At 32.8% G+C, this 27,646-nt stretch overlaps 2 protein-coding genes across 7 annotated transcripts in view; one reads left to right on the forward strand and one right to left on the reverse strand.

Annotated features, from left to right (window-relative positions):
• Positions 1–17: 17 nt before the first annotated feature.
• On the forward strand, positions 18–4,949 carry LOC129803984 (probable Ufm1-specific protease 1). 3 transcript variants are annotated; one of them, XM_055850895.1, is made up of 3 exons: positions 18–229; positions 294–834; positions 4,493–4,623. In XM_055850895.1, the coding sequence occupies exons 1-2, from the start codon at positions 104–106 to the stop codon at positions 825–827; spliced, it is 660 nt and encodes a 219-aa protein (XP_055706870.1). In that variant the 5' UTR covers positions 18–103; the 3' UTR covers positions 828–834; positions 4,493–4,623. The 3 variants fall into 3 exon arrangements, with proteins under 3 accessions (XP_055706870.1, XP_055706871.1, XP_055706869.1); XM_055850896.1 differs by having other exon boundaries at positions 4,499–4,623; XM_055850894.1 differs by having other exon boundaries at positions 294–4,949.
• The window catches only part of LOC129803980 (oxysterol-binding protein-related protein 9), a 44,574-nt gene continuing 21,591 nt past the window's right edge, over positions 4,664–27,646 (reverse strand). The window contains exons 3-11 of one of the 4 annotated variants that reach the window (XM_055850887.1): positions 26,052–26,396; positions 25,865–25,934; positions 18,508–18,603; positions 18,286–18,406; positions 17,448–17,611; positions 17,002–17,349; positions 16,837–16,938; positions 8,580–9,105; positions 4,664–5,241 (exon numbers count right to left, since the gene is read on the reverse strand). In XM_055850887.1, the coding sequence (XP_055706862.1) occupies positions 5,049–5,241; positions 8,580–9,105; positions 16,837–16,938; positions 17,002–17,349; positions 17,448–17,611; positions 18,286–18,406; positions 18,508–18,603; positions 25,865–25,934; positions 26,052–26,396 (1,965 nt within the window). In that variant the 3' untranslated portion in view covers positions 4,664–5,048. Of the gene's footprint in view, positions 5,242–8,579; positions 9,106–16,836; positions 16,951–17,001; positions 17,350–17,447; positions 17,612–18,285; positions 18,407–18,507; positions 18,604–25,864; positions 25,935–26,051; positions 26,397–27,646 lie in introns of all 4 variants that reach the window. The other 3 variants (XM_055850885.1, XM_055850889.1, XM_055850888.1) reach the window with 3 other exon arrangements.

The raw sequence follows: 27,646 nt of genomic DNA on the forward strand, positions 1-27,646 counted from the left end.
TCAGTTCGCGGCGAAAAATTTTTGAGGTTAGGGTAAGTGTCAGTTTTCCGTGAGAAATGCGGTGTTTTTCTTTGCGTGTTTTCCTCCAAAAATCGGAAGGAGAATGAGTGAAAATCTACTGGAAAATGTCCATGAAGATCTCCCAGATCCAACTCCATCTGGAAAAACTATTGTCACCCGCGGGAAGTACTCCTATTATCACTACAATTGCGATGGATTTCAGGACGCTGTAAGAATATGCACTTTGCTTTGATGGCACTTCAATTCAGAAATAATTCGATTTTCCGGGTTAGGGATGGGGATGTGGGTATCGTACACTCCAATCTATGTGCTCATGGGTGAGAAACTGCAAGGAAAATCCATCTCCGGACGTTCCAACTATCACAAATATCCAGGAAACTTTGGTGAGTCTCAATGATAAGCCGGCAAGTTTTTTAGGATCAAAGGAATGGATTGGGGCTCTGGAAGTCTTCTATACCGTTGACTCCCTGTATGATGTGTCATGCAAAATTGTCCACATCCCCTCAAATGGCGATGTGAAGAAGTACGTGAGTCTGCTGAAGCAGTACCTGGAGGAATATGGAGGTTTCATAATGATGGGCGGGGATGTGGATGCTAGTTCCAAGGGTATTGCTGGGGTTCACATTGCTGGCAATGATGCCTATCTTCTCGTGGTGGATCCACATTTTGTCTCGAAATCTGGTGAAATTACACGAGAAGAAATTCAGGGGAAGAAATTTGTCAAGTGGCAGCATACGTCAGAGTTCCTGGACAGTTCCTTCTACAATTTGTGTCTTCCCTTGCAGAAGGGTCCACAAATGTCCTGAATTCAATGTGAATTAACCATCCAAATTTTTGTTTAACCCTTTATGGACGATTGGAACACCGGTGTCCCATAAAGAAAATAATTTTTCCTGACTACCTGAAATTATTTTTTTTTATTATGTTTGTACGTAATTGCAAAATAGAAGGTTCAAGGATTCTGAGATATTTTTTGCAAGTCTATAGCTATTTGCTATATATTAAATTTTTAAACTAAAAAATGACGAATTTTTAAATACTCAATAAAAAATAATTTTAATTATTTTTTACACTTTCAATTTTTTTTAAGCAAAACCGTTTTCGAAAAAGAAACTACAATAGTCAAACATAATATTTTTGATTAGAGTGAAAATTATCATTCATTGGTATTGTCAGAAAAATTACTTAAATTTTTTGGCTATTTTTGTTCCTATCGCTTATAGAAGTAAAAAATACACCGAATCAAACTCTGTTGGATTTTCTAAGGCTATATGTAAAATCTTTTAGTGATTTTGTTTATCGGTTTTATTTTTATTGCTGATTTTCGGTCAACGAAAACTGTCTCGTCGTTAAGGGTTAAACGTTCTCTTTACCGGAAGTTATTTTGAAATTTGAGGTTATGTTGCGCATAACCTAGAAAAAACTATTTTGCAAATATAAAACCTTTATTTATTTACCTTTTGATGTAATTTTACTATTTTGTATAAAATATTTATTATTTTGTATAGAGAGAAAAAAATATGTTGATTTTTTTAATGGTTTTCCTGAATGAATTTTAATATTAAAGGTTAGGTAATCTTGTTTAAAAAAGCAAAGACTACCCTGAATCACATATAAAAACTAGTCTTTTAATATCTGAATAGAAAAAAAAATGTGCAAGTTATTTATTTATTCGAAATTCGGATAGATTTTTGAAGGTTAGGTTCACCATAACCTAAAATTGTTTAGTTATTATTTCCCAAACATTTTCTGGTTTATCTGATTAAAATTAGCAAATAAATGTGCAGTGAAATGTTATATTTCCTCAGCAAAAATTTATAAAGGAACAGTAATAAATTAAAAAAAAGGTCAGTAAAAGATAAAAAATAGTCTGTAAAAATCGTGAGGGCAGTAAATAATTTAAAAAGAGCAGTATAAAGTGAAAAGCAAGCAGTAAAATATTAAAAAGGGTGCAGTAAAAAATAAAAATGAACAGCAAAAAAATTAAAAGTGAACAACAAAAGATAAAAAGTCAGCAGCAAAATATTAAAAGCAAACATGTTAAAAAGAGCAATAAAAAAAACATTAAAAACAAGGAGCACAAAATTAAGAGCAGTAAAAAATTAAAAATGAGCAGCAAAAAAAATAAAAGCAGTAAAATATTAAAAGGCAGTAAAAAAATAAAAATTAGCAGGATAAAATTCAAAACTGAGCAGTAAAAAATTAAAATCGAGCAGTATAAAATAGAAAGCGAACAGCGAAAAAATTAAAAATGAGCAGCACAAAACAAAGCAGTAAAATATTAAAAAGCAGCAAAGAAATGAGCAGCAAAAATTCAAAAGTGAGCAATAAAAAAATTAGAAGTGAGCAGTAAAAAATTAAAAAGGGTTAAAAATTAAAAAGGAATAAAAAATTCAAAAGGAGCAACAAAAAGTTAAAAAATAAAGCTGTAAAAACTTAAAAATGACCAGTAAAAACTTAGAAAAAGAGCAGTGGTGAATTATTAAAATATAGCAGTAAAAATTAAAAAGTGAGCAGTAAAAAATTAAAAATGAGCAGTTTGAAAATGGAAAGCGAGCAGCAAAAAATTAAAAATAAAAAGCAAAAAATTATAAGCAGTAAAAAAATAAAAGTGGCTGCTATACTTTAAGAGAAAGCAGTAAAATATTGAAAATGAGCAGTAAAAATATTCAATTTAATCAGAAAAAATTGAAAAGTGGTAATAATTTCCTAAAAGATACAGAAAATTTCTCTTTGCTCCAGCAAGAAAAGAAGCTAACTAATTTACTACAGCTGAATTTAAGAAAATTTCATGAATATTTCGAAAAGTGTTTTCTGCTACTCTTTTAATTCTTTGCTACTCTCCTTTAATTTTAACTACTCGAACTCCAAGAGAGCAGTTTCCACAATCGACTTTTTTTTCAACTTCTGACCATCCTAGCTGCCAAACGGTAAGAGATATTGACTTTCGGTCTTCGGTGACCCCCCCCCACAAGTCAACTTTCTCTATCAAACTAAATTATACAAATTACCCCCCATCCCTTCTATCCCCTCCAAAAAACATATTTTTTGCCATTGCAAAAAATTGACCCTGACGATTTCGTTCATTTTTGGATTATGTCTTGGAGGTAGTCCAGCTGAACATTTCGTCCTTAGACACCTATCACCGGAAAATTCGCCATCTTGAATTATTCAAGGTCAAAGCTTAATTTTCACCCGATTTAGTCAATAAATTTATTAAAAGGTTAATGATTTTTTGAAACCCTCTTCTTGAACAATTTTCAACTTCAAGATGGTTTTATGGTGATTTATAGACAAATTTAATTCGACAATAATTTTCTATACATCAGAAAACTTGCGAAAAGGTATATAAGGCAGAGCTCTTTCTCGGGAGTTCGAGCAGCTCGCAAAGCCTTGGACGCTTTGCCACCCCTTTTTACTGACCATTGTTAACAAAATAATGCACTTTTTTTTAATTTTTAAATCGTTTACTGCCCTTGTTTAATTTTTTGCTGCTTATTTAGTTTTTTTTTTATTTTTACTTCTAAATTTTAATTTTTTACTGACGGTACTTAACAAAATATTGTTCATTTTTAATTTTTTGCTAACCAAATTTTACTTTTTAACTGATCGTTTATTTCAATGCAAATAAATTTGTTAATTTTCCTTTGTGTTTCAAAATTCAAGATGCACCAAGATTCTAACCTCAGAAAATTTTTCTATGGTTGTGGCACCGGCAAACCTTTTAGATCAGGGAAATTTCATGAAGTCGAAATTCGAATCCCTTTCTTTCTCACATGTTTTGCATAATGTCTATCTCATTCTCTCGCACTCTTCTTCTTTTCTTAAACATCACTCCAAATTCAATTTAGCTCAATCGAATTTGGTATGCGAAAGAATGAGATAGTCATATGCTGCAAAACGTGTGAGAAAGAAAGGGTTTCGAATTTCGACTTCATGAAATTTTCCTGATCTAAAAGGTGTGCCGGAGCCATTAAAAATCAAAAGAAATTAAATTTAGCTCAACTGAATTTGTAGTGCGAAAGAATGAGATAGGCGTATGCAAAGCGTTTGAGAAAGAATGGTATGTGAATTTTGATTTCATGAAATTTTCTTGATCTAAAAGGTGTGCCGGAGCTATTATGATTTTATTTCTATAAAAATCTAATTTAACGGAAACACATTTTACCTCAAACAATTTAGTGCATAACGTGGATATCTCTTTTTTCTAGGTTAGGTTAGGACTAATATAGCCTCAAATTTCAAAATAACCTCTTATATAAATAATGGCCTCTACACACTAGAGAAATTTATGTCCATATTGAAGTGTTTTTTCCACAGAAGCGTAGGGAAATTGCTTCAACATAAATTTCTCTAGTATGTAGAGGCCATAAGAAAACATCAATAACTTAATTTCTTGCTTTTAGAATAATTTATAAGTTTCATTATAAGGCTCAAGAAAAGCAATTTTTCTTTTTGAAAATAAAATGAGGATCAGGAGAAACACGCAAAAAATATTTGCAGCCAAAAGAAATTGCAGTATTTTTCTGATAAACTTAAGATTCTGAATGTTGTGAATATTGTGCAATAAAGTGAAATATTAAAAAAGCTCAAATAAATAAATGTAATAGAGTGTAAAGAAAGTCATTAAAACACAAAGAAATATTGTTTAATAGATTTATTTTTCTTGTATCCTCAAGATGTTATCCTTTTTTTTACAATTTCCTTGTTAAGTTGTATAGAATTAGAGATAAATTTGAGTTTTATTGCATTTGTTGTTTTCTTTATCCTTCCATCTCAATAAAATAGTGTGTAAGTGTTTCTTGTGTTATCGTCATCAAAATTCATCATTTATAGTATTTCTGTTTTTTTTTTCTTCACTAAATTTTTTTTTCTGATAGAGTAAATTACTACGAATTCGTTAATAAATGTTTGAGAGCAAGAAAAAACTCCAAAGAGCTTCTTCTAACTCCATTTCTACTTGGGTTGTCTTTTCTTTGAATTTTTTTTTTCTCTGTAGCTTAGAGACTCGTCACCGAAATTCTAAACTACCGCCTATCGCGTTTCGATTGTGCATAAAGTCTCTGGGAAAGTGGATTTGAGTAGATCCAATTTTCACCTACTGCCTTGAAATACTTATTCTCCCACTCGCCACCCTGTTCCTTCCGCTCCTTGGCTTCATCTCGTTGCTTCTGCTCTACGCTGCACTTGGCACTCGTTGCCCGATCGATGTCGTTCAACCTGGACCAAGATAAGGTACTAATCAGACAACATATACATAAGGTAGGTAATATATTTGAAACATATAGATTTTTAACCCGGGGGCAAAATGTAACAATTCAAATATTTTTGATATGTTTTTTTTTAAGGTCCAGAAGTAATGAAAATAAATTTCAAAATAAACTATTTTATATAGGGGAAGTGTGCCAAATTTCGGCCAGCTTCTAATTTCGGCCACTCTGAGTGTAATTTCGGCCATGAAAATAAATTAATTAAAATTATGTATGTTATCTTCGAATAGTCAATGAATTCATTTTGCTTTAAAATATTTATTCATTTTATTAATACAAAGACCGTTAAATTTTAGGTATAATTTGAATTTAAATTGCGTTGTAAAAACTCAGTGTGAAAAGAGTCTTATAAAAAATGTGACAGATCGATTGTGTTTCTAGCAGTCTTGTGATTTGTGGTGAAGTGCAGGTTTTCCTTAGGTGTTTTTCATAAAAATTGATTAATTTTCATTAAAGATTGTTTCTGTTTATGTTAATAGTGAATCAATCTTTAAATTTCTGGTAAAATTTCCCAGCTGGATCCTGTATTTCGCGTAAAAAAGTATATACTTTGTGAGCGTCTCTCCGGTGAGGTAGTGTTGCCTATTCCGGCAATATCTTTTGCTTTCCTAAATTTCTTATTCATTTTATGTTTTTTTTTCAATTTCTAAGTTCTACAATGTCCAGAGAAAAAACCATCGCTTCTATGAAAAATATGATGTGGGAAAGGCCTTGGAAAAGTTCAGGTAGGGCAAATTGCTACGGGAATCTGCGCGTAAATTTGAGAGGCTACTCTTCAGGTCTTCAGGACAAATTACGCGGAAGATCTCAGGGCTTGTGGGTCATATAAACGTATTAAACTCGTTCCGTTTGACGTTTTGAAATTTTCTATCCGTTACGTCACAAAAAAGTTGGTCAGAAAAAAGGTGGCCGGTATTTCATACAAAGTGGCCGGAATACTACCCAACGCAATGCCAATATTTTTATTAATTTTTCAATATTTTAGGAAGTGATTTAAAGAAAACAAAGATGATAAACTAGTTTTCAAGGTTCCACACAACCTTTCCGAAAAGGATGTAACAAAAAATATCAATATGAATTAAAAATATTGCATTTCAAACTTAGGACTTCGGTGCTTATATGCAACTATGCCGAAATTTGGCACACTTACCCTACAGGGTGGCTGAAAAAAAAATGCAACGACTTTCAGAGCGCATAGCTGTCAAACCGCTGGTGACAGCGGTTTCACATTTTGCATAGAGTTAGTTCAATGTTAAAAACCTACAAAAGCATTTTCGATAATATTTTGTAGAAGTTTTTTAAACCGTAATGGAACTCAAACGTGACAATTTAATGTCGCTATATTTTGCAGGAAATGCGGAAGCAGCTATGGTTAGGGCTCTTTAAAATCCTGAATGTATTTAAACTTTAAATTTTTCGAAACATAACTTGGTACAGGGATACTAGTAGAATTTTAAAATGCTTTGGTGGAGGTCTAAAAAAATTGCTTCATCGGTAGTCATCGTTCTTAAAGTTAAGAAGCAAATTGAACAGAATCTGCGTCATATCTGCAAACAAACGATCTCTGAGACGCATAGATCGCAAATAACCATGGAATAAATATTGTTAAAGGACCTCAAAGGAAAGGAAACAAAATAATTGTGTCTATCTGAAGGAAAGATCATACGATAATTTGAACGTTCGAATGACCACCGGAAATCAAGGACCATCTTATTTGAAGGTCTGGACTTCCTTGAAGACAAATTATTACTTTCGCACTTCATTTTGGGAAAACAATGACCTCCACAATTCTTGGATGCAAAATCGTTTGACTTCTCCAAAAGAGGCATTTTGTTGGTCAAGGTTAGGACTAAAAAGTAGTAAAGTGTCGATGAGCTGAAGGCATCCCTTCCTCTTGAATAGTAGGACATTCAGAAGGTTGACATCCGTGCAAACTACGATAGCACTTCCAACAGACTTAAGACCAAATTAAGTCAAAATTAAATTATATTGAACAAAACCGATAATATTCTAAAATTTTGATGTATTTACTACTAGGGTAAATTAAGCTAATTTAAAACCTGCTTCAAATGGAAATTTTTCGCTACTCCAAATGGAAACGTCACTGTTTTTATGATAAATACAGTACTAAATTACTATATTTATATATTTCCTATACCACATTTTTAATAATTTACTTAATTTTGTTCCAAATAAAACGAAAATCCATTCATACTCACAAATTTTAATTTGTTAATTTCTCAGAAAAATTAAAAGTGTACCTTTTCACCATTGAATTTTTCGTCGATCGACCATGTTTTTCAATGAAGGAAAACACAATAAAGTGACTGTTGTTTATTCGTTTTGTTAAACATTTAATGTCACATTTCTGGCTAATTTTAGTTAAATCAAGTGCTAATCTTTATTGTTAATGGTACGTGAAGATTTCAAATGAAATAATTACCTATTTCGTGAACAAAAGGGTTTTTTCTGAAGTGTCTGCAAAAACTTCAATAGGAAACTCCGGAAATATGATTTTTAGGAGAGATTTTCATATTGTTTTACTTATATGGGAAAGGAGAAAAGACCAGGAATAAGAACAAATCCTGCACTCAGGAGCAACTCAACAAGGTTTTTGACGCCTTTCCTCGCGGTTTCACTTACACTGTTTGTCTCCAATTAGAAACTTTCCCTTGTCTCCATTTGGATTAATATGTTTCCAATAGAAGCATTTTACGCTCGCGTATTTTTCTTGTATTTAAGAAGTTTTCAAATTATATCTAAGAAATTTTCACTAAACAGTAACATTCTAGGATTCAGAGAATTTTTGGTAGTCATAGATGAGTTCTAAAAGGTTTACCCAAAAGGTTCTATATTAAAATAACGCATAATATTTTTTTAAATAATAGCTTTTATAGAAGTTCTGTGTAGTTTCTGATTAAACGAGTACTTTAGATTTTGGTGTCGGTCAAAATGTGAACTCATAAAATGTTGGTGAATTTAAGAAATTTTTCCATTATGATCCTTTGTACGATACTGAAGTTCCTTTTTTTTGCATAAAGATGCAAATGACTGATAAAAAGAAACTTATTCAACCATTTATACAACATTTTACCACTCACTTCTGGGCGTTAACTTTTGCCTTTTGCCTTTGCTTCCAGCGTCACAATGTTTTCTTATCAATCTCCCAACTTATTACCTTTTCTCAGTTATTTGCCCTTTTGACACCAAAATCACCCATTCAAATATTTGATAAGATAGCGCTTGAGAAAAAAAAAGAATGAATGAACAAAAAAATGGCATACTAACTTGAGTCCAGCTGTAACTTCCTTCCACACCTTGCGACTCTCGTTGTCATCCTGCTCAGCAATGGGCCTTACGTTCTTATGGAAGATGGGAATGCTGTTGACATCAACAAAAACCTCTGGCTTATGCCTTGAGCCATCATTCCATTTGGCCTCCATGGCTCCACTCCACTCTCCAGCAATGCTCACGAAGGCCTTCTTCTCGCCCGGAGCAAAAATCTCAGCTGTGACACGATTCTTCTTGCCACCATAGAAGGGCTTCGTGAGAAATTCCACGTCGGCATGGTAGCCGGTGCGAGGGCATGAGATTGTCACTGTGCCGCCCAATTCGATCCACGGCACAGTGAGAATCGAACGCCCATACCCATTGGGAAATGTCACAATGTACTCCTCATTCAAGTCGCACAAAGTTACAATGCCCTGGCCAATGTTGTGGACACCAATTGAGATGCCCAGGAATTTTGACTTAGTCCACACATGGGCCGAGAAGGATATCTTTTTCGCATAGTGCTCGGCATAGAAAGCTGATACTATTTTTTTCGTTTTTTGTTTGTTTGTTTTTTTTTTTTTTTTTCAAAATCACATGCAATGAAATAAAAGAAATTGAGATTAGAATTTGTTCATTTGGTAAGGTCTTTTTGACTGAAAGATTTATTTTAATAGCTTAAAACTACTCAATAGTCCGCCATTTTATAATATTTTTTTGTAAAAAAATGTTTAGACAATCACTGAGAAAAAAACGGAGATGCAATTAACTTTTTTCTTCATAATTTTAACACTTTTTAGGTGTGAAAATATATCAATATTTTTTAATGTTAATTTTACACCTTTTTAAGGGTAAAATTAACATGAAAAAGGGTAACTTTAACCCCTGATACACTTAAAAAGCATTATATTTACACCGATTTCGGATCAATACTGCAGAGTAAAATTAACATTTCCGAAATGTTATTTTAACTTTTTCGGATTTCTCTCAGTGATTTAATTTGTAGAGAAAGGCTTTGAGGCTTCGTTCATACTCTTGCTTCAAACACTTCATATGGGAAAACCGGGAAAACCCATATACCTTAAATGAATCTTAGCTATTTTTCAGGAAATATGTGACTTAAGACTAGCTATTAAAATGTATCAACTATTAGCTCAAAGAGTCATTAAAGAAACATGGAAAAAAATATGAAATGTTCGAAGCCAGAGAATGGGCAAAGTCTGAAAGCCTTCCCCTATGCCAAAAAATTCATGAAACATTGTATTTTCCTTCTCTTAAAAAAAAACGCGAAAAACGGTCATTTTTTGACCTCCTAATTAATGTTCTTCACTTGAGGTCTCTACACACTAGAGAAATTTATGTCCATTAAGAATTTTTCCTGCACGAGCGTAGGGAACAGGACCGCAGCGCTGGGAGGGCATTGAGGTGCAATGCCTTACCTTAAAACTTTCAATGCCCTACTTTAAAACCAGAAACTAAGATAATGTTCTATAAGTAAATTGCTCGTAGTATGATATGGTTGAGAAGAAATTAATCTCCTATTAAATGGCCTGATACATATGATCTAATAGTGTTATCGATTGAAGTGCTTAATGCAATTGGTTAATATCGTATGGAAAGGCAAACGACAATTTTGTGAAATAATTTAAATATTGTCTCAAACATCTTTTAAAAACTTTTAATAAATTTAGTCATTGAAACCACATTTTTTGGAGATTTTTTTTTTTGGAAAAAAAAAACATACTTTTCATATAGTTAAGGGGTTACGTGGATCAAGAAGACTGTAAAAATAAACATAATTGCTCAATTTTTTTCAGCATATTAAAAAAAATTAATTTAAGCTCTTAGGCATATATTAAAAGTACAACATTAACATAACCTATATTTTCTAAATTTTTCATTTAAAATTTAGTAATTGAAACCATATTTTTAGAGATTTTTTTGGAAAAAAAAACATATACTTTTCGGTGAAGAAGTTTTCTCGGAATTGCTCCATTTAAAGTCCAAAAATCAAATATTTTCTGTTAGCTGATAAGTTCAACTAATCCTTAAATTTTATGTTCACTTGATCAAAACGTATTCCATATTCTACAAAACGAAACATAGTGTAACTGTGTTATCACACTTGCACATTAAAATTTGAATATGATTCACATTAATTGTCGCTGGTGAGAGTCGAAATGTGTAATTTGTGTGTTTAAATCATTTTATATTCAAAATTTGATCTATTTGTTGATAAAAAGGCAGACTTTGCTTGCAAAATTTGATATAAATTGATTTATAGCATTAATGCGAAAAATTAATGCGATTTTCTCTTTAATTTTTTAATGTGAAAAATATTTTTGCTTTAGGTAAATTTAAACTTATTTTTGCAGACCAAGTCCACTTTTTTATCAATAAATAGAAAAACCCTAAATATTAAGTGACTCAAAGATACAAATAACATATTTGGACGCTCACATGGGACAATTAATGTGATTCACATTAAAATTTTAATGTGCAAGTGTGATAACGCCGTAAAACACGTCAAAACTGGTATTTTTGTGTATGAAATTTTCTTAAAAATTCAAATTTCATTTTTTGAAAATTCCTTCGTTCAAAGACTAGTTTAACTCATCAAGTAGGTTACAGGGTTTTTTTTGGTTTCCAAATGAACCAATTCCGAGAAATCTTGTCCTCCGAAAAGTATGTTTTTTTTTTCAAAAATGTCTCCACAGGAGGACATCTCCTCATACAGGATAAATTTTTAAATGAAAATTTCAGGAAATATAGTTTGAATTTTGTACTTTTATATACCTAAGAGCTTGAATTAATAATATTTTTTTATTATATTGAAAAGAAATTACAACAAAATCTGCTGTTTTTTTTATAAATTTTGACCCACGTAATGCCCAACGTACAATAACTTTTGTTTAGTAAACATGTTTTTGACATTTCAATGAGAGTGAGTGAGATCCAGATCTAGTCATCTCATTCATTCTCATGGGAAATTTTCAAAACATGTTTACAAACAAAAATTATTGTGCGCTGGGCATAACCCCTTAAGTATATGTATCAAAGAATTATAATAATATATTTATTTTTAAAATTTGTTTTTTTTTTGTTTTACTACATTCACTTACATTCAAACTGGCGTCAAACTTTTTGAATTTTATCCATTTCGACCGACAAGAGCAATTTACTCAACGCGATTTTTTACCCCCAAAATTCAACTCACAATCGAAATTTCACACATTGCGAGTTGCAAGAACACTGAGTTTCACACATTTCGAGGTTACATGTAAAGAATCTCAGGTACCATAAGCTAATCTGGGCTTATCACTGGTTGTAATAATGGGACATTCGGGACATTCAAATATTGCAATTTGCATTCTGTTGTATTTTTTTTCCAAACAAATTTTATTTTCCCAACAGAATTTCAGAATTTCTACAGCGGAATAAGTTTTGGCTATAAAAAAATTAACAAGGCGTCAGTCCTATCCATGAATAACCCAAATTAAAGAAAACTTATATTTCAAAGCCTATCTGCTTCTCCTACACAAATTCCTATGTCCTTGACCTAATCCTTTTCCTTTGAATCCTAATAAATTGCAATATGATTAGCTAGATATTTAAAAATATTTTCTTTAATTTTACTTACAAAATTTCCGTCTTGTCTAATGCAATATTTGACTCAAAATGGCGAATGCCTATATCTATTCCAAATAACCCTTCCCAATTCTAATAGACCTTTCCAATGAAATTCAAAATTATTTAAAATCCTAACTGACAGCCTTTCAAATGTTAATTCAATTAACAACACATTCCTTCGAAAAAATCCTTTTCATTAAATTTTTCGTAAAACCTAGAAAAGACAGATATCTATACGCTATACATTTTTGGTATTGTCAAGATCTAATGGCCCATATACACTAGAGAAATTTATGTCCATATTGAAGTGTTTTTTCTAGAAAAACGTAGGGAATTTAGGGAATTTACTTCAATATGGATATAAATTGTTCTAGTGTGTATTGTATAGGCCATAATCTTACGATGCTACCACCCTAGGATTTTCACAATTTAATTTTAAATTCAATTGAGCCAATTGAACATTATAAGATTTCTAGAATTTACTTGAAAATTCTTACAGCCGGGACACATTTTGCAAGAAATTTGCTCAATTTTAAATAGTGCCGCGAGATTTTTGATTGTGAATGACTCTGGAAAATGTGTGATAGTACTTAAATTGTCTTATAAGTCATCTGTTATGCAAAAGAATTCCCAAAGCTAGAAGAAAGGGTTATAGGCAAGGAGGCTCATGAAGAGACTCTCATACAGTCTTGTTGAAAATTTGTATGAAGTCATCCCAAGTGCAATTTATTGACACAACACTCTCCTTCGAATTGCTTTGGAGAAACTCAGCAAATTACTCCCGATACTGAAGCAGTCACTCGCATAGAAGTTTATCACTAATCATTGTACTTATTTTATTTTTTGGCCACAAATAATAATTAATTAGCAAAAGACTATAATTCCAATAAAATTGAAATTAATGAAATGAGCAATTTTAACATTTTAATTTGCTGAATTTAAATTTAATTGAGCAACCACATTTATGCTATTTTAGCAGGTTTAAACATGTTTTGGTGGGCCAAGTATTAGTTTATATCAATAAATAAGCGAAAATCTATCAATTCAATTGATTTTTACTGCAAAATAACGCATAGGAACAACTCATCTGAAAATTAAATTGAATTTACAAATTGAAAAAATCCTAGTGTGATAGCACGGTTAGGGCTCTTGTGAGTATTTTCTGGAGGAGAAAAATGGAAATTGAAGTTAAATTCAAAAGGTTTGATTAAGTGAAAATGAGGAAAATGGGTAAAGTAGTAAATTTGAGAATTTTCTGAATTTCCCACCATCTATTTTCCTTTCTCTTTCAAAAGCCTTATAAACAGACAACTTCCTCAATGGCTAAATGTACTCCTCACATCCAAAAAAATCATCATAAATTCAATTTTGAACAAGTTAAACAAGATAATGGCAATTTCCTCACGCTTGTATTTTCCATTCCTCTTCAAAATCATTCAAAAATCACATTAGCATCATTTTCCGTTGTTCATTATGCTTTTCTATATAACTGGGAATTTTATAAATACACGCGCATTTTCCTCTCGAAATTACGGTGATTAATTGTTTAGACAAAATCCAATAACAATTTGGTTAGAAAAGTCAATTGCGTGAGATGAAGTTTCAGCTCATCTCACCGAGAAATGTCTGATGTGAGACGGAAAATCAATAAAATCAATTTAAATAAACTTACAGAGAGCCTGCACCAAGGGGTTATTCATTTTCTTTATCTTATTGACAAAAGTGTTTTATGATTCTTATTTTACGGGATTTGTGAAACATTTTCAAAGTTTCCGGTTTTGCAGCACCTTTCTCAATGCTTCTTGAAATTCGCGATAGTTTTATAAGATTCTTCAGATTCCTATGAATCTTCAAAATGAGTCACTCACAGCAGAAAGAGCTGCAGCCAATGTAATTGTATTGACTGTAGCCTTCTTTTGCTGCTAGCGACAATACTCTTTGGATTTTGCGCTATCTTTTTGATGTTTCTTATTTTTGGTGAAAACTCGTAATGTATCTTTTGTTTCGCGAAATATTTTTTAGGGATCCTCGAAATCAGCAAAACCAGAAAATTTCTCCGGATTTTTCGAAACATTTTGAAGAATTCTTTAAAAAAAAATTATAGGAAAGGTATTAAATTTGAAAGCAAAGTGTTCCTTATGGCTCCGGCACACCTTTTAGATCAGGAAAATTTCATGAACTCCAAATTCGAAACCCTTTCTTTCTCACATGTTTTGCATATGACTATCTCATTCTTTCGCATACCAAATTCGATTGAGCTAAATTGAATTTGGAGTGATGTTTAAGAGAAGAAGAAGAGTGCGAAAGAATGAGATAGACATATGCAAAACATGTGAGAAAGAAATGGATCCGAAATTCGACTTCATGAAATTTTCTTAATCTAAAAGGTGTGCCGGAGCCATTAAGGTTAATTTCGCTTACTGCTTTTATCAAATTCTTGGAAATCTTCTTAAGAATTCTCAAACTCTGCGAAAACTTTTAATTCATTGCATTTCACGAAACTTTTCCTCTTCGTTTCGCGAAACAATTTAAGATTTCGCGACAACTTCAGATTAATCAAAGTTTTCCAAAACTTTGCAATGTTTAACCGGCATTTTTCATAAACCCATTGAAGTTTTCTATATTTATGTAAATTTTTCTTAGTTTCCTCGGATTTCTAGAGAACCCAAGTTTTTCAGAGTTCTACGATACCTTTCTATCGAGTTTTCTAAGGTTTCACGAATGTTTCCGAAGGTTTCGGGTTTTGGGATAGGTTTCGGGGTTTTATGCAACCTCGAGTGAAACCTATTTTCAAAGGTTCACTTCACACATTTTGCGAAACATTCTAGGTCATCAAACGTCATTGGCAAAACTATCCTCAAAGTTTTTTTCTGGTTTTATGGAAACTTTTTTTTTTAAGGTATTTCACGTTTTGTGGAAACTGTTTTTTAAGGTTTCTCGGATTTCGCCCCATCTCAATGTTTCTCTAACAACTGTATGAAACATTTCTCATGGTTTCTGAAGTTCCGTGAAACCGTTCATAAGGCCTCTACATTCTACTCAATAGAAGAATTTTTAAAGCTTTTTTAAAGAAAGTTTGTGGGCAGAATCGTCAAAATATTTTAAAAAAGTAAGTTTTGTCGAAAATTGCTTCTAGTATGTAGAAACCGTTAGGGTTTATCTGATTTCGTGAAGCCTTTTTTTTTCAAGGTTTCTCGAGTTTTACGAAAGTATCTCAAGATTGTACACATATTGTCCCAACTCCCGTGAAATTCCCTGCGTGGAGAAGTAGTTTTTTACTTCGGTCCAGAACCAGGCCTAGGTGGGGTATGGCAGAGTATGACAGTGTAGTAACGTCAAGTAAGTAGAAGTCAGTAGTGTAGCGTGCGTCAAGAATGGTCGCCCTACATTGGTCGGAACCGGTTCTTCTGATTTAGATTTTATAGAGTAACAATAAACCTGCCGTGGTTTATTGTGTAACAAGATTGTTTTTGCATCGCAAAACCGGCCTCAGGGTTTTTTTTCAAGTTTCGGAAAAGCTTTTTTTTTTAAAGGTGTCTCGGTTTTCGTGAAATCTTTCTCAAGGTTTCTGTGCTTTTGTTAAACCGTTTTCGATTTTTTTCTGTTTTTTTTAAACGATTATTATGCTTTTATGGGATTCGTAAAATCTTTTTTTTAAGGTTTCTCAGATTTTGTGAAACAGTTTCTAAGGTCTTTCTTTTTTTTGTGAAATCCTTATTAGAGTTTTTCGAGATTCAGAAACCGTTTTTCAACGTTTTTTTTCTATTTTAATAGAACAGTTCTTAAGCTTTAGGGCAAGTTTTGACGAAAATTGCTTTCATTTGTAGACGCCATTAGGGTTTATCTGGTTTTTGTGAAACCTCTCATTTCACGGTTTCCCGAGTTTCACGAAATAATTTCAAGATTGCTCTTGCAACGTAAAACCGGCCTCAGGGTTTTTTTTGAGTTTCATGAAACTTCTTTTTAAGGCCTCTCGGTTTTCGTGAAATCTTTTTCAAGGTTTCTGTGCTCTTCTAAAACTGTCTTTTAGATTTTTCTTTTTTTTTTAAACGATTTTTATGGTGTTTTAGGGATTTGTAATTTTTTTTTTCAAAGTTTCTTAGGTTTCGTGAAATAGTTTTTATGGTTTTTCTTGTTTTGTGAAACATTTTTTTTTAGAGTTTTTCGGGTTTCGTGAAACTGCTTTTTCAACATATTTCGATTTTCGTAGAACCGTTCTTAAGCTACCTTGAATCTCGTGATCTCCTTTAGGTTTCCTGTGATTCTCGAAACTTTTCTCAAAGTTTCTCGGCTTTCGTGAAACTGTTCTACAAGTTTCTCTTGTTTCTTGAAACCACTCTTATTGTTTTTGTGAAACTTTCTTTCAAGGTTTCGCGAATTTCAAAAAACTGTTCTCAAGATTTCCCGTATTTAGCTAAACTTTTCACAACGGTTCTTAAGTAGATATGGTAAAATTTCAGAAATTTCACAGCAGTCTCCACCTACTTTAGGCGGAAATTCATGAAATTTCTTGAAATTTACGAACTCTATTCTTAAGTCTTGCAAAAGAATTGCCTAAGCTTTATCAAAATGAATCACCCCTTTGTCTGCACCGTATGAGGCTGTGTATTTTATTGATTTCTAGAATAGGTTTATTGGTACTCACTTGGAGGATGATGAGATACTTGTTCAGCCACAAAAGTTAATTGATTTTTGGTACACCATGGAACTGGACCGTCAGACACTGGTTCATTGTCAACTTGTTCATCTGCAAAGTAAGCTTCTAAGAAGTTACTCTGAAGGCTTTTTTTTTCTTTCTTAAAAAACTCACTGTTTTCAGCAATATTCCAGTGACACTGGAAAACTTCACCCAAAATGGGATTATATGGCTTCTTGGCAACACTACTCTTCCTTCCAGCATGGTATGCACTTAAATACCATTTGACTACTTGCACAATTCTATCACGTGGATCCTTGAGATCGGCAATTTTGATAAAGAGATCCGGATGGGCAAAGTAGTCAGCATACATTTCTAGTAGCGATCGACGCTCCAAGATAAATGTTGGGAGAACAACTTTGGTCAGATCCATTCCAATCTTCACCTGTGACAGCAAATGTGTCACAACAGAACCATGCGATTCCATCGAGATATCATCATCAGACTCATCCTCATACAGAGCTTTGGAAATTAATTATTTACACCAAAGGAGAAATAATAATAATAATAATCAAACTAATCTTCGTACGTCTTAGGTCTGAGTAAAAATCTCCCCCTACCGTCATAGTCCAAACTGCCGTCTGTACAAATTGGAAGCCTTGAACCCAATCTCTTTCGCTCATGCGATGGCGTTGACGTGGAATTATCTGCATCCTTGTCCGTGACATTCCTTGAATTCGGCGCAACTTCTGGATCAACAGAATCGCTGAAGGAGCGTGTATTGCTATACAAGACAACGAGAAAAAAATGGCACACATTTCAGACAAAAAGTATTCCTCCGGAAAAATTCTCCACAAGGCAAAAAAATGGAACCTGCTTCGACGAAAAAATTTCCCCGACAATGTTCGAAACATATCACATTCTTCTTTACATTAATTATCCTCTGATTGGTTTTTTTTTCTTTGGTCAAAACTAATCTCTCTCTCTGTACCCCCTTTTTTCTCACAGTCTAACAACACAGTGTAAATATTTGAAATGTCTCCCTAAAGCTTTTCCTCTCCATCTAAACACAATTTTCAACCCTTCAGAGTCGCCCCTCCTTGATTGCCTTCAGTGTCTCCTCAACATTTTCCACCACAAAGACGCCCTATTATTTCACAAAATCACACATCAAAACTCCAAATTAGAACTCTCAAAAAATTTACTAGAAAAATCAGACCAAAAAAATATATCAGGCACTAGAAATCTCACAATATACAGTACTGTGTTTTTTTTTACCAAAGAAAATTCCCACACGTTTCTCCCCTGCTATTCCTTCATTATTTGCGCATGAGTAAAAGATGTTAAAAGTCACCAATCGAATTTCCCAGTGTCACAACCAAATATCGCGGTGTATTTTCGCAGAAAACTAGAGCTATAAAGCTAAAGCAAAAAAAAAGCCAACAATTACAAACTTACTATGTAGGACTATTTCCCTGACTACAGGTCAGAATATCCTCATTAGCATCGTAAAAATCCTCCTCACCCTCGGAGCTGGAATATGATGTTTCTGGCACTAAAAGATTGAGAGCTGTTGCAGCTGCAAACAACATTGTTAGATATTATTAACAGGATGGGAAAATTTACATATTTTTACTGCATTCTGCATAATTTTTTTTTAACACAAAAAAAACCTCTTACATTCAAAATTATGCTGAACTGATTGTCGACTACCACCTTCGAGACATTCAGAACCAAATGCAATTCCTGTCTCAATTGGCAAATCTGGCGGTTGCTCTATAAAGAAATTTTATAGAGCAATATTTAATAAATTGATCTTGCAGTTAATTGATTGCATGAATGAAAGTGATTAGGGATCCAACCCAAGCAGCAATTTTTTCTTAAAATAGTCTTGTAGAATTCCTTAAGTAAGGCACTATAGAACCAAAAACCTATTTATTTACTTATAACGCTCTTGCTTCCATCACTGAGATTACTATAAGTAAAGTGGCGCACTCTTAAGGATCTTAAGAGCTGCTATAGGAATTTCAACAGAAAATTTTCACTTTAAGTCTTTTAAAAGTGCACTAAAAGACTTGTCTAATACTTGGTTCTATAAGACAGCTATTTTGCTTCTTGGGAATAGTCATGATGCAAAAATAACATGTTCAAAATTTTGAATATTTTCCAAGTTTCATAAAAGTGGTTATACTCTGTAATACGCTTCTCTGTTTACAATCAACTTAAATTGATTCATAAAATATCTCAAAACTTTCCAAAAAAAGATTTTTTTAATTAAAAAAAATCTTAATTGAAAAGATTTTTCTAAATAAAAAGCCTCTTTATACCTTCAATTTGAAAATTTCATTGTATTTTCTTTTAGCTGAGATACACTTGGGAAGATTATAACAGACATCAAAGAGATTTTAGTTCAGAAACGAACCTATTAAGGGGGAAGTCTGAATTAGAAAGCCAAAACTTATAACAGTTTTTCTAGATTTTTGGAGGGGAAGGAATATAGGGTCATTTGCCTAAAGCGAGACAGTTTGAAAAGTTGGACAAAGCAGTGTGGAATGCGAGACACCTCTTTAAAAACTTGATAATAAATCAATTAAATATTTAAATTTTCGATAAAAAGATTATTAAACCTAATTTTGTTATTATTTGAGAAGTTAAAAATGCAAAAGTCGTTATTAAACAATCAAAAAGTGACTTGCAAGAAGAATTTTAAAAAAGGTATGGCATGCGTGATATTCATAACCTTGACACGGTAGTTGTCATTTTCTCTGTTTCTTATGGAAGTTGCTAGGAAAATATCAAAGTGTTCTGTTTGATTTTTCGGCATAATTTGTGAAATATTGTTAAGTCCGCAGTGAAAATCGAAGGACATACATCCATTTAGAAGGTGAATAAAAAATATTTGTGAAATATTACATTTAAAAAGGATAGAAAAGTGATTTAATATCGCATTTCTTTCAAAATAATTTCTATGAAATCTTGGACACGTTGATTTCGTGAATGAATTTGGTGGTTTTATGCAGTGAAACCATGTTAACAAGAACGACAAAGATCCTTAAGTATCCGGAGAAATAGTTACAACAGCAGTTAGCAGCAGTTATAGCAGCTGATAAGGTGAAAATCTCCTGGAAAAGACTGCAAAGATTTCCAGATTCCGAAGACTGATAGAGTGGGTAGTAAATATCGCAAAAACTCCTGGAGAAAGACAAATAGGAGCCACTACAGAACTCCCAAAGCAAGTGGAAAAGGATTTGGACGGATGGGGAATTTAAATGTGCTAAAAATTGCATCGGCTTTAAAACTATGACTGCTGGACAGCGCGAGACGTATGTGAAATTTACAGAACCTCTTTTTGGTTGAACGTCCAGGAAGTTCTTGATAATTAGCGTTCCTCAACTGTTACCCGGACATAAAGGAGGAATTGGCATAACCATCAAATGTGCAAATATACAGAGAAAACCCTCAACATTTGATTTTCTACATATTTTGTATGATATTTTGTTATTAACCCATTCCTTACCATAGTATTATACATCATACACAAATTGAGTGATTTTAGATGATTTATTCCTGGGCAACTGATACTCGAATTGCTGTCGGGAATGGATTTTTACTAACTTTAGTTCTTCAATTACTTGGGAAAAATAGTTCGACAGAGATGAAAATACATTTTGTTATTGTTTTCTTGCTTCGTGGAAGGTCATGCAAAATTTTTGCTCAAAATGGCGGACGGAAAATTCGACATCCCGTCGAATTTATTAAAATTGGCCTCTTTCCTCTTTCCTGATTTAAATTCTGGTTGCCAATTTGTTTTCTTGGATAGTTACTCTATGTAAAGCAATAGAGTTGGTAATGAATTAATGCACAGAATTTAAATTCAGTGACCGTTAAGACGTGTGTTTGAGGTCGAATCCTCGTGCCCCCATAATAGATAATTTTTTTTTCTTTTCAAAAAATCCATCTATTAAACTGTAGGAAACAAATCCCAAAATATGAACAATCTATCTCAAGTATTTCTGGTACATTGACTGAATGGGTTAATATCACTATGTCCAACTTTCCAAAAGTTTTTGTCCAACTTTCCAAAATTTTGTCCATCTTTTCAAAATAGTTATTTTTTAATTTCCGAGAATTTTCCGATTATTGGGTTGCAATATTTAATAACAACTGTTAAGATTCTGTTAAAATATATGTCAAAGAATCCCATGATACAAAAAAATGCTAAAAAATATATATTTAATCAGTTTAAAAATGCATTTGAAATTGAACTTTTTCTTAAGTGTCTCGCTTTCCACCATTCACCCTACGAAGTTTCATGAAATTTTCGGCATATGTTTATACCGGTGGCAGCCAAAATCCCGAAAGCCAAAATCCCGAATTTTCAAAATCCTGAAAGGGATGAAATTATATGGAGGAAAATGTTTAGAATAATTTCCTAAGACACGCAGAAGATTTCCCTTTGCCTCCAACAAGCGCAGGTACAATCGTGGGAGTAGCTCTGACACTTTTTCAGGATTTTGGCTTTCGGGATTCTGGCGTTCGGGATTTTGACCGGGACCCGATATATTCTTATTCAAAAATCATTGATAAAGCGTGAAATGTTTTGTCCATTATGACAAGATTTTGTTATAATGAAATTTAATAAAATGCCTGATACGACAATTGCTATAGGGCAAGGGTTATTGCTATAGGGCAATTGCTATAGAGAGTTTGCAGGCTCGTAATGTTGCAGATCTTTAAAAACTTAAAAATACAGAATTAATTCCAATCGGTTATAAACAAGCGACTACTTTTTTATCTCAAATTCTTTTGCGTAGCTGCTAATCTTCTTAAGCAATTTTGAATAGGTTTTGAAATACCTTTTAAATCATATTACAAAAATAATGGCATTTTTCTTACTGTTCAAAATTACCTATTATAACTTTAAAAAAGTGTCACATTTCACAGATTAAAAGTACTAATTTGCAACGCAAAAACCAAAACCACCGAACCTTACGCTATATATTTATTTATCAAATACAAACACAAACATGAAATTTATTGGAAAAGTTATAGCAAACTACCCAAAGTTAACATGTCTGAAAGTTTTACTGTGCACAGAAAAGGATGTTATTGCTTGAACTTCACAGAGAGAACAGTATACATTTTCAATACATTGAAACTTGTGTCCATATAGTCAGTCTTTACTTTATAATTATAATTTTGCGAATTTGAGTAGTATAGCCTAATTAAACCTTCTCCAATTGGGATTTCTTTTAAAACTTTATAAGGTAAAGTGCCCTCAAGTCGGCCGGTAGAATTATTTAACGAATTCTTTAAAGTTTTAGAGTCAATTCCTATGAAATTTTCACTGATTTGGAGTCCTGCTGTCCCCGGCCATTTTTTGCTAATGAAAAATTGTTCAAAGAATCTCTATTAAAATTTTTATAAAAAGAGAAATAAAAAAAAATACGCATTTAAAATGTTAATTATGGCATTTATCGAGTCTATTTTGAGCAAAAATAAAGTTTAAAAGTGATATAGATTCTTCACAAAAAGCCTAGAACATGTTAGTGATTATGCTCGCTTTAGACATCAAAAACCGACTAAAACGTTGAAGCAGTAAGGAAAATTATTATGGAAAATAGTTGAGTAACTATTTAAGAAATTTCTGAGATTATCGTCATATTGATTGGCTCATTCCATACATTTTTTTTTATGTTTTGGACTTGAAACGTCTAGAAGCGAAATTTTCTCCGAAAGTTCATTTACACATCCTTATTTATTAGTGACTTTTTGACTAAAAAAAAACAAAAACAAAAACAAAACCGTAATCATGCCTCAGGCAGTGTTTTTACCGGAATTGGCACCCAGGCTTTTCCTGTTCCCAGAACTGAAAACACCCATTAAAATATTACATTGTGTCATGATTTAGGAGAAAAAGATCACATTGCCAGAAGAGCTCAACGCCATATCATAAAATAGATATCAGAAAGACTTCGAGGATTGGTAAAAGCTCAAGTACAAGTGTTCTTATATCTGAGGGGGATTACTCTGAAGGGAACAAAATAGATTTTTGAACACATCACGTATATCCATTTTGACCCAACCGAGATTTTGGCTTTTCAGGATTTTGATTTTCGGATTTTGGCTTTTCGGGATTTTGGCTTTTCGTGATTTTGACCCATTCGGAATTTTGGCTTTTCGTGATTTTGACCCATTCAGAATTTTAGATTTTCGGGATTTTGTCTTTTCGAGATTTTGACCCATTCAGAATTTTAGATTTTCGGGATTTTGGCTTTTCGAGATTTTGATCCATTCAGAATTTTAGATTTTCGGGATTTTGGCTTTTCGTGATTTTGACCCATTCAGAATTTTAGATTTTCGGGATTTTGATCCAATTGGAACTTTGGCGTTCGGGTTTTTGGACAGCACTGGCCACAATCTTATTATTTGATTTCTCGCGCTTCAGATGAATCGAATAGTCATTCTTGTTGATTAGAGTTATTAAAATAAAATACTTTTGGAATCAAGTCAGATTCACATTGACAAAAAATGCTCGCCGTAGCCTCACAGTATTTCGTTAATTTATGCATTTTCATTGCAATTCTTACGCAAATTTTCCATTACCGTATTACCTTATCTCATACTCGGTGGCACTAGGTGAAAAAATATAAGAAAATTGAAGAAATAAAACGCAAATTCGATAAACGGTGGGTACAAAAAACTGTAAGAGAAATTAATCGTGCAATTTTTTTTGCTCACCGTTTATCGAATTTTCGTTTTATTTCTTCAATTTTCTTATATTATTTTCACCTAGTGCCACCGAGTATGCGATAAGGTAATACGGTAATCGAGAATTTGCGTAAGAATTGCAATGAAAATGCGTAACAAAATACGGTGAGCATTTCACTATCAATGTGATTCTGCCCAGCGGCCTATCGACATTTTATTTTTCCATACGTTTTTGCATAGAGGTACTGAAGACTCTTAGCAAGTTTTTTCCTAAAGAGAATTGACTTATCAGTCTGATATATTACGAAATCGTACATAAAAATCTATCTAAAATACGTATTTTATAATGTTCGCCGAAATAATACAAGAACTACGAACAAATTTGTTTAAGTCGCGGTGCAATATCTGCAAAATTTTTACAAGGAAAACTGAAAAATATCTTCACTTTTTATTAGGTTTGATGGGCCCCTGTTCTGCCTTTAGGCTATTCTACCCCACCCACATGTTTTCTTCTTGCGTTATGTGGTTTAAGACATTATTTTAATGGACATTTCATCCACATAGATACGACAGTAACCCCTATCCCTCCTAGCGATTTTCAAGGATCTGAATATATAATTTTTAACTGATTAAAGCAAATAATATAAGTTCATTGGAAAGGTCTTTAAATTCTGGAGAATTTTGAACCCATTCTAATCGGATGTTAACCGCGAAATTTTCTTCGATTTATTTATTTGTCATATTTTTTTCAAAAAAAAAATTTAAGCACTTTTAATATGTATAAACGGATATATAAATTTTTCAAAATCAAACGTTCCAAATGCGGTAGAGAGCGTATTTTTAAAGAGATTGGGACAAATTTGGATTCGTTGGAAAGGTTTTGGAATTCCTGACAAGTTCCTCAATTCCTGAACCGGTCCCAATCGGTTATGATCCGATAAATTAACTTTAATTCTAGTATTAAGTTCTTTGACTACTCCTCTATTTCAATCAGGTTTAAAGGGGAGGGGCATAAATTATGGGTTTTAAAAGGCTTCTAAATCGGGTATGTAGATATCTCATATTTCTGTATTTTTTAAGGGGCTAGACGTTCCTTAACTTCCCACAAACAATGTTTAAGTTTTAATGACAACAGACGCTAGATCTCTAGAATCAGAATAAACTGAGCTGCTTACATTCAACAAGTATTAAAAACGGTTTAATCCCAACCAGATTTAAATCAACTGAAACAATTTTATTTCCAACATGAAATTAAATCATTCATCAATATCAGATAGGACAATGAATGGGGACAATGGCAAGGGAATACGCTTGTTTTTCGCTTTTTCTCATTAAACCTCAGTTAATTGGATCTCAAAACTTCCACCCCATAAATGACTGTGAAAATATTTAAGCTCTGTTTTTTTTTTTTAATTTAATCAAAGAAGATTGAATTGTCAGGCGTGCATTATCAGTAATAAATTTAATGCTGCGATTAAATAAAGTATATTTGTTATTAAATTATTTAAATAAAACTTGTTACAAAGTATGCATACTTTTTTTTTAGCTATTCATGTCTGTTTTGACATTAAATTAAATTACTCATATTATTACGGAATATCTTTCTCTGCGGTCTTTTTGAAGCTGACTTTCAAATAAATTTTCGCAAAAATTGTCATGCAAATGAAAACTTGCCTCGAAATGTAGCACAAGTTATAATTATTTTGTAAACTAAAAAAAATCAATAGAGAATATTGTGGGAAAACAAAAACCTGTTTTACACACTAAAATAATACCTCTGCGGCTAATCTATCTTCCAATGAAAATTTAAACGAAAAAAAACACTTTGAATAAGTGAAAATTGAAAAATTTTACTTGAAAACCAAAGTTCTCATTGGTGAAAATCACGAATATTCTGCAAAATCATCGTCCTCATTTCTCGTCTTTATAGGACAAGTGTTATAAATGAACGCCAAAATTGCTCTATGAAAATTTCGCATAGCGTCTTTCCATTAGCAATTAAATTATGTAATTTCAACCATCTCGCACTAATTTATGCATCCGGATAATTCTCTGCTCGTAATTGAATCATTTTCTGTGTTGGAATATTGAATGCTTTTCGTTATTTTTGCTTTTTTTTCTCTCTCTCTCTCTCTCATAAGTGCGTGTTGCAATCCATTGAAATTGCAAAGTAAGATATTTATGGAAGAGAAAACTATATCGCATCAATCTATTCTGGTGATGGATAATTAAATATCATCCGATATGATAGTCGTCAGTTTTCGAGAGGGAGTTTGAGATGGTAAAAGAGAAGTGTAATGAAATGATGACACAATAAATCACTCACCAACGTCAATCGTTGTCTCCAATTTATTAGTCGGTCCCTGATATACCCCATTGATGGGATGAGCTGTATTCTGCAATGAGACAGAGAGGACAGAGCAAGAAAAAAAAAATCAATTTCCTCAATTGATTACCCACATTTAGTCTCCCCTCTTCCCCCCTGACCACTATACATTGTTGAAATGCTTTACCTTTGCAATTTGAAGTAGAACAATTGAGTGTTTAATGTGATCCAACATGGCATTTGCCTGTTCTTGAACCACCTTACACTTATCTCTCTCCTCACCATCCTCAATATTAGAAATTCTCTGCTCTATGCTGGCTGTCTGATCAATTATCAATTGAAGATATGCATCGGCTTCAGACACTTTCCTATCGAAAGCCTGAAGATAGTTTGGACGTTGCTTCATTGAACTATTTGTCGAACCATGAAAACTACTCTGTGGCTCCCAGATACCTCGACTACGGTTACCATGTCTCAGTATCGTATCCTCCAAGCGACTAACCCATTTTTCTCGCTCATCGGCATCTCTAGCCTAGTCCACAAAACAATAAAGTGCAATGGATCAGAAAGCAATAAAAATGCAAATGACGGATATATATTCAAGAAACACACATTTTAGAACATAATTCCAAACAAACAAGTGTTTATGAAATTTCTTATAGTACTTTAACAACAATGGACAAGTACAAAAAAAAACTGCAATAAGAAAAGGGGTGGCAAAGCGTCCCAGGCTTTGCGAAATGCTCGAACTCGTGACTTAGGTGCTAAATATCCCTCAAAACTACTTTCGTATCACTTACCATTTACCGGTTCTCAACCGATTTGAACCGATTCATAAATCATTCAAAATATTCTCCAAAATTGTTAAAAAAGTAATAGAATTGATTTTCGGATAAAAATTATTTATCAGTTATGAACCGGTTCATTACCAGTTTAAAACCGATTGGAACCGGTTCAGTTTTAAAGAAAATTCCAAGACCTTTCTAACGAACCCAAACATGATACAATTCGCTTGATAAATGCGGTCTCTAGTGTCTTTTTAACCTTTGACTTTGAAAAATCGTTTTTAGGAATGATTCAATGGTATTTTCTTCCACCCACAAAAACGGCTTCCTCCAGCCCAAAGGTTTTTACATAAATATGAACCCTAATAACCCCTCTACCCCATGTGATAGTAGTTTTTCAGAAAAGTGATATTAATTCTGCACAATCGTATGAAATATTGCACAGCAAAATTACAGTTTTGGACCTGTTTTTAATTTTTGCTTCCTGAAACCAGGAAAAAGGAGCTAGACTCTCATATTTTTCAGGGAAGGTGTGATTTAAGACTGGATATTAAAATATATAGCCATAGGTGAGATTCATAAAGGAATATGGGAGAAATATGAAGTGTTTGGAAGGTAGCGTATGTGCGAACGATCAAAGCCTTCTCCTACTAATATCCTTTGGGTCGAAAAAATTCTGTCTCACCATAACTTCCTTACTGAGGATCTCGAGGATCTAGTCTAGAGACTTTTGAAAAAAGTAAGGTAGAAATTAACTTGGTGAATACTTTACGATCCGGATAAAGTAAGCAGTCCAATTCATGAAGGAAAAGCCTCGTACCCGAGTTTAAAAAGGTTTTGTTTTACTTATTGCGTTTATCAGATAAAAACTCATGATAGGCCTAGAAATGGCAGCTGAAATTATAAATAGCCAGGAAAGGTTTTGACCTAAACTACAACATACTAAAACTTCATCGAAATCGAAAGGGATTTCGAGATAAAGAATTTTCAAAAATCG

This window comes from Phlebotomus papatasi, chromosome 2 (genome assembly GCF_024763615.1).
Source record: "Phlebotomus papatasi isolate M1 chromosome 2, Ppap_2.1, whole genome shotgun sequence".
Lineage (NCBI taxonomy): Eukaryota > Metazoa > Arthropoda > Insecta > Diptera > Psychodidae > Phlebotomus > Phlebotomus papatasi.

Bases quoted from the DNA above. Each gene is read 5' to 3' on its own strand.
- LOC129803984 (XM_055850894.1), top strand. From the start codon at position 104: ATGAGTGAAAATCTACTGGAAAATGTCCATGAAGATCTCCCAGATCCA. The intron at 230-293 runs GTAAGAATATGC...TTTCCGGGTTAG, and splicing joins GCGATGGATTTCAGGACGCT to GGATGGGGATGTGGGTATCG.